The sequence below is a fragment of the Cucurbita maxima genome, unplaced genomic scaffold, assembly GCF_002738345.1.
Source record: "Cucurbita maxima cultivar Rimu unplaced genomic scaffold, Cmax_1.0 Cma_Scf00018, whole genome shotgun sequence".
Classification (NCBI taxonomy): domain Eukaryota; kingdom Viridiplantae; phylum Streptophyta; class Magnoliopsida; order Cucurbitales; family Cucurbitaceae; genus Cucurbita; species Cucurbita maxima.
Genome location: NW_019272034.1, coordinates 1149050 through 1161853, shown reverse-complemented (window position 1 = coordinate 1161853; position 12804 = coordinate 1149050). Strand labels below are relative to the sequence as shown.

Below are 12804 nucleotides of genomic sequence, written 5' to 3'. Positions count from 1 at the left end.
AAAAAAAAAAAAAAAAAAAAAAAAAAAAAAAAAAAAAAAAAAAAAAAAAAAAAAAAAAAAAGAAGGAAGATAATCTAACAACAAAAATAAATCACAAACATTGATACCTTTCACCATGAAGATCATCATGATCCATTGAACTTCCCACCATGATTGTAGAGTCATTGGCTCGTGATTTTGGAGTTGTTTTAGATTTCTCTCCAGAGGAATGTGACCTACTTTTTTGGAGGATAGATGGCCTATGAGAAGAGCTGGAATTTGTGTTTGAAGTCAAAACCACGGACTTTGCAGAACCCCCCTGTGATTGTTTCTGGACACCGGTATTGAAGGATTTGATTGGGGGTTTCACAGTCTTCGTTTGTTCCAAAGCTGCAGTGCTATTAACTAACGCAGGAGATTTTTTTGGAGAAATCAAACTTGGTTTTGCTATCTTAGGTGACAGCTGCTCAGATACTGATTCTGAAGGACTTTCAGAGGCATTAACAGGCACTGGTTTTTCTTGCTGCAATTCATCAGTTTGGGGTTTTTTAGGCGATGAGGACAAGCTCTGCAACTGGTTACTTGATTCCTTAAAATGGCCATGATCTGATCCACTAGTTCCATTAACAGGCAAGGGAGAAGTAATAGGACTTTGATTACGCACATCATCGTTATTCTTACTAGCATCTGGACGATTTGAAGTTGCGTCAATATTCCGTGAAGATCCATGAACAGGAGTTTTAGGATTCTCATCATCATCATCAAAAATGCGAACTGCTCTTCTTTTTTTATGTGAATGGTTTGCCAGCAGTTTATCACTACTAGAACATGAAGCATCATACCTTTGTGAAAAGGGACTCTTTTTATTTTTAAAATCATGAATTGCAGGTGAAGAATCAGACATAGCTTCAAGAGCTCGTCGATGTCGCTTTGTCAGAGGTAACACAGCTTCATCACCAGCTGCAGAATTAACAGAATCTGAATGGTGACTAGATTTTATATGGTTTTCTGATTTCGGCGTGGGCATAGACTTTTTCAACTCATACTTTTTAACCACTTTTTCATCAGCCACAATAGGTTTTGGAGAAGAGGCAACCTTTAGGCTGTTGCTTGGTAGTGATGCCTTACCCTCCCCTATGTCTCCTCGCTTCAACTTTTTGGCAGGACGCAAATTTTCACTTGATCCTAATTCAGATTTTACTTTTCCTATCTGTGGCATCTTCCCAGCACTAGCTTTGCCTTTTCCCTGTCCCTGTTCCTTAGAACTACAGTTGGTGTCCACCACATGATCTTTATCCTTAAAATGTTTTTTATCCTTTGGCAGGTCTTTAGTCTTTTTACCATGACCAGGCTCAGAATTTGGTTTAAGGACTCTAGAGCCATGTTCCCTCATACCTCCACTAGAAGTGGATTTTCCTTTCCTTCCACCCTTTGAGTCCACAACAGACTCTGGAAGATTGAAACAATTATCAGGTATTCCGTTCTTAGATGCTGTAACAGCAGAGACTTTGCTTTTGTGGTGTTTAGCAGCAGCCTCTTGTTTCTTCTTTGAACTAGCACCTTCCTTTTTTACATTTTGACCGTTGGTTGTAGATGTCTTCTTGGGCTTGGAAAGCTTTTCTGCTCGAGTAATATCTTTATCTTGTTCAGATGTTGCAGCTTCATTCTTTGGTGAAAAGTCTAATATACTATCTTTCTGCTCAGAAGAAAGTTCTGAAGATGAATCATCAGGCTGCCGGCATTCAACAGAAGGCTTACTGTCTTGAACATTGATTTCACCTTGCTTTTGTGAACAACGCTCAAATCTAGAGCTATAGTCACCTATGCCTTCATTTACAGCTTCATCATTTGATTCTGCAGTCCCCACTTCATCCTTCAAGTCAACATCTAACTCATTATCCACAACCCCATCAGTGCAGGGAGCACCACCTTCAGTTTCCGAACTATCCATACCAACTCTCATACCACTAGAAGTCTCGTTATGTTTGTCATCAAAAGCTGCACATATTTCCCTCACAGCTTGAGAAAACTGAGTTGTTTTACCTTGGCAACGTGCTGATAGTTTATTCTTTTCCACGATGGTGAAGGCCTGAATATCAGCAGGGGCTACAAAAGCTCTGTGAATTTCAATGCATGAATAAAGATATTAAAAAGCGTAAAAGGTACATGAGTGTTCATAGCATATGAATACAGGAGAGGATAAAATGACTGGCTGCAATGGATGAAGAAAAGATATTAAAAGCAAGAACAACAAGTATATGACAACAATGGATGCAATGGAGAGTATTTTAAACCTTCGTACGGTTAGAAGAGTGTATGACAACAAACTCGATACAAATTATGCACGCACAAAAAGGTAGTGTCAGTAACCAGTAGTTAAAACTTATTGGTTCGAGTGCAGCAATTAAATTCCTGAAAAATTTTACAGAGTTGCAACATTTGCAATTAAGAACACATAGAAGAGAATGAATAAATACATGCAACCCTATGCCAAATAATGCATGCATGAAATCATTATCTATGATAAATTCAATGAGCATTATATATCCATTCTCAAACACCTTTCCAGGCCCCTGATCTCATTTATGCATTTTATTCTTGCAATCAAAGGCCATATGCATAAGATGGGAAGAAGCATATACATGTGCAAACTCAAATTCAAACAATAACCTAAGACAGGGATACTTACATTTCTAGTGTTCCAAAGAAATGGACAAAACATTTCTTCGGGTCAGGAGATCTCTCCCAATCTTCCGGCCTGCTAATCTGTAAACATAACACCATCATATCTTATAACTCCAAATGGCTAAGTAGATCCTGGATCAAATGAATTGATACTCCAAACCCTAGCCACACAGTTGGCTTCTCTTTTTATAAAAATGGGTAATATTTAGCTCATTATCTCAAAAACGCTCTTTGATCTTTCAATAAAATAATGACAGCATAGGATATTACCGCTTTTCATTAGGCCTAAGTGAATAAACCTTCTAGTAATCTTCCACTTTTTATCGTAAGCAACTAGAGCCCTTTATGTAATTTACTTTTTGGTGGTTCCTTCGCTTGGTTATGGTTCGTATTTTTCTTCTCCCTCTATTTTACTTTCTTTCCTCCTGATGAAAGCAGATTTATTAGCCCCAGAGAGAGAACGCATGATTATGCTCTGATCCTAGTTCGTGCAATATATATTTTCACATGAGATTTAACACGAAAAATACAATCTTGAGGAATAGATCATGGATGTGAGTCGAAGAATTGGAGAAAATAACACAAGAACATCAAGCTCGTAAAGTTCTTACGAATCAAAACACTGCATAAGCAAATACAAAAACACAAAACAGTACATCATTGAAAAAAAAAATCCCAATACGCTGAAAGATGAAGAGAAGTAAGATGAAACAAACGGGAACTAGAAACAATTTTCATCACAGTAACACCTCACACTCATTAAACTATTACTTCCGGCGAAACACATTGGCCAAATTGCAATACAGCACATAAACAAAATCGCAACAACATATTAAAACAAGAAAAGAAAAGGGCAAAGATTGTACCTTGGCTGGCCATGGAGGAAAACCCTTGACCTTAGCGAGGACAAGATCTCCCAAACTGAGCTCTCTATTGGCCTTGGCTTTACTTGCTCCGCGTCTCCGACCCGGAGCCATGGTCGTCTGAATGACCAACAACGAACAAAAAAGAAAGAACTAAAACCAAAAAATCAAAAAACGCCGACCTCCAGGCAAAATCCAACCCAAACACGAAACTTAAAAATCAACACATGCCGATAAGTATTCCCCTGGAAAACGCGGAGACGATAGAACCCTCGCCGGCGGTGGATGGCCCCGGCGGTGGTGGGACTAAAGCATCAAGGGAGGGAGGGGGTTTTAGCGGCGGAAATTGGGGAGTGTGGCGGGAAATGGGGGATGATGTATTGGTAGGCGGTGGAGTGGAGATGATTGGGAGGAAGATTGGTTGAAGGATTTGGGGATGGGAATTTGTGATTGGTGGTCGGAGAGGTGTAGCCGGTGCCGGAAATGGAGATGATTTTAGAAGAAATAGAAGTGCAGTAGAGAGAGAGAGAGAGAGAGAGTTAGGAGAGACGGAGAGGGAAAGCGAGAGACAAGAAGAGAGCCAGAAAAAATCAATGTAGCTCATAGGGTTGCTCTCTCATGGCTCCGCCCGTATTCCACTATATGCTACATTGACCCGACCCGGTTTTTAATACTTTAAAAAATAACAATTATTATACTCCTGTGAACTCAATTCAATAATGATTCTATTTTTTTTTTCTTTTTTAGATTTAAAGGTTTTGGATTTAACTATCATAATTAATTAAAATATATTTAAACTAATATATATATATATATATATATATAATTATTATTATTATTATTTTTTATGTCGTTCAAACCCTAGCCAATATTTTTTTGTACTAAAATAAATGGATTAAAATATGTATTCTTCATAAAAAAAAAAATAATAAAAAGGTTAAAAGTTTAAATTTTCGTCCTTAAAATAAGAAAAAATGCTAGTAATAATAAATTTGAAAATTTATCAAAAGTAAAATTTTAAATAGGACAAATATATGCTAATTTATAAAAATAAATACATTAATGTTTAATAATTAAAATAAATAATTAGTAAAATGAATATCTAAAAATTAGTTTCTTAATTATGTTTTTTTAACTAAAAAAATTAATCTTCTTTATTTAAATTCGATTCATTAGAAAATTACAAAACCTATTATTTTTAAAATAAAATAATTATTAAATAAGTTTTAAAATAAATTAGACAAAAAATTAAAAATTCATCTTTTGTTAGATTCAAATATTACAAAAAAAAAAAAAAACTAAAATTGAAATTAATCCGCAATTTTTATTTTCAGAAAACCTATTAAAATGATTTAAATCCCAAAATTTAAAAATTGTTTTATGGAATAGGCAAAGCCCAAAAAGAAACTAAAAAAGCCCAATGGGCTCATTAGGCAATATCCGGCCCACAAATTCAGAGAGAATAAGGAACCAAATTTCACCTTCAGGCTTTAAGAGAAAAAGGAGGGAGCGGGAGGGGAAGGGAAGGGAAGGGAGAAGAAGCTCTCAAATCTGGAGGCTGAAGTTTGAAGCTGATAAACCCTCGATTACAATCCCAACAATCGAGTCAATTGGCCATGATTTGGAGGAGCTTAGCTTCGACCTCCTCAATGCTGTTAGCTAAATCCACGGGATTGGCGAACGGAAGAACGGCGGCGAGGGATTTTCGTCGCGCTTACAGCTTGATTCCGATGGTGATAGAACACACATCGAGGGGCGAAAGAGCATACGATATCTTCTCTCGTCTTCTTAAGGAGCGTATAATTTGCATCAATGGCCCTATTTCAGATGATACTGCTCATGTCGTCGTTGCTCAGCTCCTTTTTCTCGAGTCGGAGAACCCCTCGAAGCCCATCAACATGTACCTCAACTCCCCCGGCGGCGCCGTCACTGCCGGTATAATAGAAAGCTACACTTACTAATTCAAGATTTTCATTGTTTTGTGCATTATCATGACGTATACCAGTTTTTTAATTCCTCATTTCTGACTCTGAGAATCTCGTTTAGAGTATGAACAAATAATTAAATTGGGTAAATGGGTGATTTAACATAATATAAAGTGGGAGATTATCATTAAATATACGGTATTCTATAGGTTTAATCTTTTGAGTTTTGAATTTTTGGTCTTGTTCTAGTTACACATGCACATATACTACTTTTAATTCGTATTATTTTCTCCCAATTTGAGGTTTGTTGACAAGAAAACGAAAGGATTTCAAACTATTTCAGTTCACTGATTATGAAACTTGGCTAATCTCACATTGGAAGTCTATACTTCCCTTCCCCTCATAATGTTAATATTCACTGTCTATTACCTCGGTAGACTTCAAATTTCATTTGTGTTCAAAGATTATAATCATGAACTTCGTTCCAAGGGCCAACCTTTCCTGCTTGGAAGATTCGAGGTTGCTGAATTTGATAGAATATTTGTGATATATTTACAGGGCTAGCTATATATGATACTATGCAGTATATAAGGTCGCCCATCAATACCATCTGTTTGGGTCAGGCTGCTTCAATGGCTTCTCTTCTTCTAGCTGCTGGTGCCAAGGGTGAGAGACGATCGCTTCCTAATGCAACTATCATGATTCACCAGCCTTCTGGTGGATACAGTGGGCAAGCAAAGGACATAACGATTCACACGAAACAGATCGTTCGGGTTTGGGATGCACTTAACGAGCTGTACTCCAAGCATACGTCACAACCAGTAGATACTATCAAAGAGTATATGGATAGGGATTATTTCATGACCCCAGAAGAGGCCAAAGAGTTTGGCATTATCGACGAGGTAATGGATCAAAGGCCAATAGCTCTGGTGACTGATGCAGTTGGTACTCAAGGCAAGGATAAAGGTTCAAATTAAGAATGCGAGGTAGGATTATGACGCGAAAGCGTGGCATTTCAAAGTTCCATACTGACTTTTGTTAGAATTCTCTAAAAGCTGATCATATCTACCTAGATGTGATGGAATTGATTGTTTTTCTTAGCTAAATGTCCATTTAGCTGTTTGGATCAGTATTGTTATTAGCATTTCAAAGAGAAAAGCTTGAAATTTAATAGAATTTCAAATTTTGCTCGTACGACAACAAATGTCTTTACTTTATCCATATTATGTTTGCTTCTTCTAGTTCAATTCTACACAATATCATGCGGCAGGTGCATCACAGTTCAAATTTTCGTAGCTATATGAATAGCATCCATTATATGATACGGGAAATTGGAACTCCATTAACTTTATTCATTGTGTCATGTGCTGCATAGTTTAGGGGAACACTGGAGGGCTTTGATAAGATTCTTACACCATTGTGGCACAATTTTGCATAGTAGATTCATCCCTTTGGGGACATCTGAATGGACGACTTTAAGATTTATTTGTGTATCGATATGGTCGTTTTTGTGTAATTGCTGCAAATACTACTGAGAAAAGACTAGTGCAAAACATGGATATTTTGGATTTTGAACTGGATTGTTCTGTTCTTCCTTTCAAATGTAACATGATTTTTTGACAATCGGAGTTAATTTTGTGTCTCTTCAGCAGTGTTAATCACTTGCACCTCGTTTCACTCTTTAATGATTTAGCGTTATTGTGGTAATTGGCTTTTGCTTCATATATACATGATTTGGTTCTCAGTGGATCCAAATATGTTATAGATACGGGGTGGCTTATCTTTTCTTCAAGTTTTTCGTTGTGTTTGTTAATCAGAGAGATTGGTAGAGCCTTTTAGGATAGGTGTTAAGATGTGAGTTCAAAATTACAATTGGCTACATTGGCTCTTATGTGAGTTTCAAGCACTGTTAAGTCAATGGATGAATATAATTGCCTGAACTAAATGCAAGCTAACAATAATTATTCTAAAAAATCAAATGGTTATGCTATGAAAACACTTCAAACACAAGTTTCTTTGAGAAACAACTCAACTAAAAAATTTATTTTTTTCCACAAAAGAGAGAGAGAGAGAGAGAGAGAGAGAGAAACTACGAGACAGACTCAACGAAAAGCAAAAAAAATTTGGAAATTTGATAATTGAGATAAGATGGCTTGAGCTAAATAGTATTGTTACGACGTTTAGAACTAATTGGTGAACCAAACAGAGTAATGCAGTAAAATCTCCGATAACAATTGATTTTGTAAAAAAGAAATCACAAAAGCTAAGAGCAGACAACGGATCTAGAAAAGAGATGTTCCCTTCCCCTTCTTGTCTCCACCGATTTCGAAGTGCTTGCATCTCTGCATTTGCCAATTAATTCATTTAGTTAGAAATGAAACAAGGAAACGACAAAATACTCAGCTAACCGATGAAAGTTTCTTTTCCACATTTGGACCTTTAAGAAAAAATTTTGCAATTGAAATCAGAGTCCCAACCAAATATATCACCCCAAATGCGAATGTTGTGTTCCGAAATGAAGAATAGAATACTACCCCAAAGATGAAGGGGCATTCAGAGCCTAGCACCAGATGCCTTCACAGGTATAGCAGTCAAGTGGCATTTATTTTAAGGGGGTAACTTAAGTATGCAGTTTGAAAACCACTATATGCTTGAATTGTTCGGACAAGTGGACTAAATTAACAAGATACTGAATAGTGAGAGCCCATAAACAGAAAATAATGAAATACTTTGCATTCTAACCTTGATAGCATGCTGGGATACGTGTTTGCAACCCTGACATTGCAGCCTCAATACAATCTTCTTGGTAGTTTTAGCCTGTGAGATTCACATGTTTCACTTCAATTTTGATTTCCTTGCCTCGTGGAAAAGAAGAAAGTAAGAATTGACTGGATGAGAGAAAAACTAACTAACCTTCTTGTGAAACACGGGCTTGGTCTGACCTCCATATCCTGATTGCTTGCGATCGTACCGACGCTTTCCCTGTGCAGCAAGACTATCCTTTCCCTTCTTATATTGTGTAACCTTGTGCAAGGTGTGCTTCTTGCACTCCTTGCTTTTGCAATAAGTTTTCTTTGTCTTGGGAACGTTCACCTGTTTCCCAGTACAGTATCCACATTCAAATTCTAAACTACGACAGTACTAGCTAAAAACATCATAAGACAACAAATATTACGAACCAATATGATCCTCCACTACTGCATTTGAACTCACTGATCTAATATCCTTTTTCTATGGAATATTCCATGAACTCATAATCAAGGATCCAGAATCATTAATATATTCAATGTGCAATGTTTAACTCGAGGAAAATCCTTCTTAAAAAAAGTGCATGATGAAACAACCCAATCTCCGTCAATTCTCCACCTTCAGATGCTCAGTAACACGTCACATAATTTGTTAAATACTATCACTCGACTACAAAAGATGAACCAGTCGCCTTTTAACCACAAATTCAGATCGACAGTACGAACAATTCTTATAAAAAAATGCACGCAAAAGAAAACAAAGGCCATAACAATCCATCATCTGTGCCCGCCACTAAAACTCCACAGAACACTGAACTTTCAAAACGATACCAATCGCTTCAGCAGTTTACTTTTTCCATCACATAAATATTCAGCATCATGCATAACAGGGTCAAACAAGAGAACAGACAGATAGAGCAGAGAAAAACAGAGGGAATCAAGAGTGGATGTAAATGCACATCAAAATCTCAGAGAAGAAATAACCGACAATAGAGATTCAACAAAATAATTGAGTAGCTAACAAAATCGGATAGAGAGACGAAGGTTAAAGAAGTGTACCATGGCTGCTGAACGTCGACGAGACCTGCCCGAAAAAACCCTAACAGATGGGAGAGTAGGAAATGGAGGCGAAACGAGACCTATATATCTGTTGAATTGGAGAAGAGAGCGGATGGGTTGACGTTTGAGTTTATGGATTTGGGCCCAAGTAGATTCATTCACGGCCCAACAATAAATTTATAAAAAACGAAAATTAAAAAATCAAATAGTTATAAAACTAAGGTCATAAATTTTTATTTGTTTTATTTTTAATTCAAATGTGATTCCATTGTTACAAATATATTTTTTTTCCTTTAAACATACGCATCTTAAATTATTTATATATATTTTTAATAATATTTATTAATAATTTATGTCTTAAGCTAGGCTCGAATTGACTTAAAAGCATCTTTAAAAATAATATTTATAGGTTAAATTTAAAAATTTTAAAAAATATTAATTGTAACACTATTATTTAAATATATGATTTAATAAATTTGAAGTTAAAATTAATTTATGACTTATTATTATTATTAACTAACTTAAGTACAACAACAAAATATATATATATATATAAAAGATAAATGAATAGCAATGCACAATAATGATAAAGCCCGCAGAAATAGAAGGATGGATCTATACGTTAATTATTGCATTTTTTATTAGGTTGTTTTATTGATATTTCAACGACTTGTAAACTTAAATAAGCTACCCGTTTGACTGACATCCATTTCTAATCCATGACATCTCGAACACAAACATCACATCTAGATTTCATGTGTTTTGAGGTCGTTGAAAATTGTAATTAAACCATGTTTAAATATATACCTAAATCATGAAAATAGTTGATTGGTTTATTTTATTTTTCGATATTATTTATATTTCTATATATTAGTCGAATTATTAGTTTTACAGTGCTCGAACTCTTACCCTCTCCAATAATTTACAAAAATTAGCATAACAACCTGTCACATCTCCACCATTAAAATATTCTTCAAGCTCCCTCACATGGCAGTTCCCCGTAACCTTGCACGAACCTCTCCAGAAACCTTCCCAAAACCACTTACTTTTCGATTCAAAACTTGCATCTCGCCGCCGCCCTCTGATTCGGTTTCTGATCTCAGTCGGCGGCAGAAATAGAACAGCGCCGTGGTGCAGAGTATTGCGCAGAGTTGTCCCCACAGCACCACAATCGTCACTGCAACAATCACAATAATCAGATCGAATATCTTCGCCGGGGAATTCATCGGAGGTTTATCCGCCGGTTTCCTCCGCTCGGATGACGTCGGCGTGGGGGTTTTGACGGCGGAGAGATGAGATACTGTTTTTTTCAAATCTTTTTGGCGGTTTAGTCTCCGGGAGGGGAGAGAGATAGAATGCAATAACGCGGCAGTTCTTTTCGCCTGCGTAAGGGAATCAGACCGGGTTGACTCTGTTTTCTTCCAAGTTTGACTCGGCTTTATCAACTCGACGATCTTGGTTCGGACCGTCGGAGCTCTGGATTTAATTAGCGGCGACGGAGGCGGTTTCTTAAACTCCGGCGAAAAAGAGGCTTTATCGTCACATGGCACGGTGATCTCCGGCACAGCAACGTCGATTGGCACAGTTGCAGAGGACTTCTTAAATCGGAACCGAGGCGACGGAATCCGGCAGTCCCGTCGGCCGGTCGTCGGATTCTTCTTGGTTTGAACTTTGGGGGAAGATCCGAAGCAGCTGAGGAGAAAATGGAGTGGGCGTTTGGACGGAGACATTTTTTCAGCTTCCACCATGGGAGAGCACAAATAAAGAGAGATAATGTTTTGAAGTGAGATATTGTTTTAAAGAAATAGGTAGTACGGTAATTTGAATAAAATATAAAATAAATTGAATTTTTTTATATTTTGATAAATAATTGGTATTAATAATTTTTAGGGAAATTTAAAATTTAAGATAAATTAAAAAAAATCAACTTTATTATTGGTTAAAAAAATTATAAACTTTTCCACTAATATTTTAACTATAAAAATTTTTAGTGATATTTTTAAATAATATATTTTTATAATATATATATATATATATATATATATATTTTTTTTTTTTTTTTGTAAGTCATCCAATCTCTCTTTATTTAGTTGATTTTTTTCTCAAAAACAAAACTTTGTGACTTGGTCGTTGACATAGATTGTGAATCTTGAAATTATCCTGGTTGATTGGTCATGAGAAATGACTTGGAAATTTACTAACCACACGAAGACTCCAATAATAATTTTAATAATACAAAAGTTATGTTCATAAATTTATAATTAATCGATAGTTTTTAAAAAATTTTAATTTTATATATAACCCATCCTTATATATTGTAAAATTTTTAATTTTATGTCTAATCATTTCGTGAAATTATATAAAAAAAAAATGCAAGAATATAAGTATTTTTATTAAAGCTAAAATCTAAGGCTTATCCACTCTAATGTGACATTTATTTGGTACCACCTAACCCCTATGGCCTAAGTTTTCATTTAAAAAATATTGAAAGATTGACATCTCATACAAATGACACAATTCCAAGCTCATTGGAGCAGTTAAGCCCCTTTGATTATATCCTCTTTCTCACAACTTTATAGTATTTTTTTATTCTCTTTTCTTTTGCGGCGAGTAATCTATCTCTTTTGTAGCTTCATTCCGTTCATTCGGGATGTATTAAATTTCAAAACTTTGTACCTAAATATATTTAAACGAGAGCCAAAATTGAGTGAGTGATCTTTCGAAAAGTTTTCGTATTGTATAAGTTCTTGAGCTAACTCGAACATAAGGTTAAAACAGTCAATTTAATGATAATCTATTTGGTGGATCCAAATCTTTGTCCGAATAATATAATAATAATTATAATACTGGATTAACATATTTTTAAGGTAACAAACAACTCCTTAATTAACATTTATTAGCGACATACCAACTTGATACAAATAAAATCAAAAAGTATTATAAATACAAATAATAATAATAATAATTTAATTAGGTAAAATAAAATGACATGAGCTCAATAAAGTTTTCTTAGTTTATAGTATTGATTAACTAACTACTACATTGGTTAGATTCGATTAAATGTATACACTCAATATATTTTATTTCTTAATACTATATGATTGTGTGCTGTCCACACGGTATTTATTATTTATTATTTTATAATAAAATAATATATATATATACTTGTTAGTAACATCATTTTCCTTCCGGATCAAATCTACTACTAACAAATATTGTTTACATTGCCCAGTTAAGTATGATCGTAAACTTTACCGTTTTTAAAATACGTTTACTAAAGAGATGTTTCTACACCTTTATATAAATAATATTTTGTTTTTCTCTCCAACTGACGTGGAATCTTACAATCCATCCACTGGTGCCCAATGTCTTCGTTAGCATGCAGTCTGATGTATGACTTTGATGCCATTTGCAACAACCTAAGTCCACCATTAACCGTTATTGTTAATTTTGGCTCGTTACATATTACTATCAGCCTTATAATTTTTAAAACGTGTTTATTAGAAAAAAAAAATTATTGAAATTGATTACACGAATCATGTTCAA

General features: G+C 35.2%; 3 protein-coding genes across 9 annotated transcripts in view; 1 reads left to right on the top strand and 2 right to left on the bottom strand.

Moving 5' to 3' along the window:
* Positions 1-4102, bottom strand: part of LOC111493030 (ENHANCER OF AG-4 protein 2-like) — a 12080-nt gene extending 7978 nt beyond the window's left edge. For 3 of the 7 annotated variants that reach the window (XM_023142598.1, XM_023142600.1, XM_023142601.1), the window contains exons 1-3: positions 3531-4101; positions 2669-2745; positions 108-2096 (exon numbers count right to left, since the gene is read on the bottom strand). In XM_023142598.1, coding sequence (XP_022998366.1) covers positions 108-2096; positions 2669-2745; positions 3531-3641 — 2177 coding nt within the window. In that variant the 5' untranslated portion in view covers positions 3642-4101. Of the gene's footprint in view, positions 1-107; positions 2097-2668; positions 2748-2934; positions 3090-3530 lie in introns of those variants that run through there. The other 4 variants (XM_023142604.1, XM_023142602.1, XM_023142603.1 and 1 more) reach the window with 4 other exon arrangements.
* A 934-nt stretch (positions 4103-5036) lies between these two features.
* LOC111493104 (ATP-dependent Clp protease proteolytic subunit 2, mitochondrial-like) lies at positions 5037-6693 on the top strand. Its single transcript, XM_023142721.1, has 2 exons — positions 5037-5462; positions 6011-6693. The coding sequence occupies exons 1-2, from the start codon at positions 5144-5146 to the stop codon at positions 6427-6429; spliced, it is 738 nt and encodes a 245-aa protein (XP_022998489.1). The 5' UTR covers positions 5037-5143; the 3' UTR covers positions 6430-6693.
* Positions 6694-7560: 867 nt separating this feature from the next.
* Positions 7561-9375, bottom strand: LOC111493121 (60S ribosomal protein L44). Its single transcript, XM_023142737.1, has 4 exons — positions 9259-9375; positions 8366-8545; positions 8195-8269; positions 7561-7794 (listed from the first exon to the last, which is right to left on the bottom strand). The coding sequence occupies exons 1-4, from the start codon at positions 9259-9261 to the stop codon at positions 7735-7737; spliced, it is 318 nt and encodes a 105-aa protein (XP_022998505.1). The 5' UTR covers positions 9262-9375; the 3' UTR covers positions 7561-7734.
* Positions 9376-12804: the final 3429 nt, after the last annotated feature.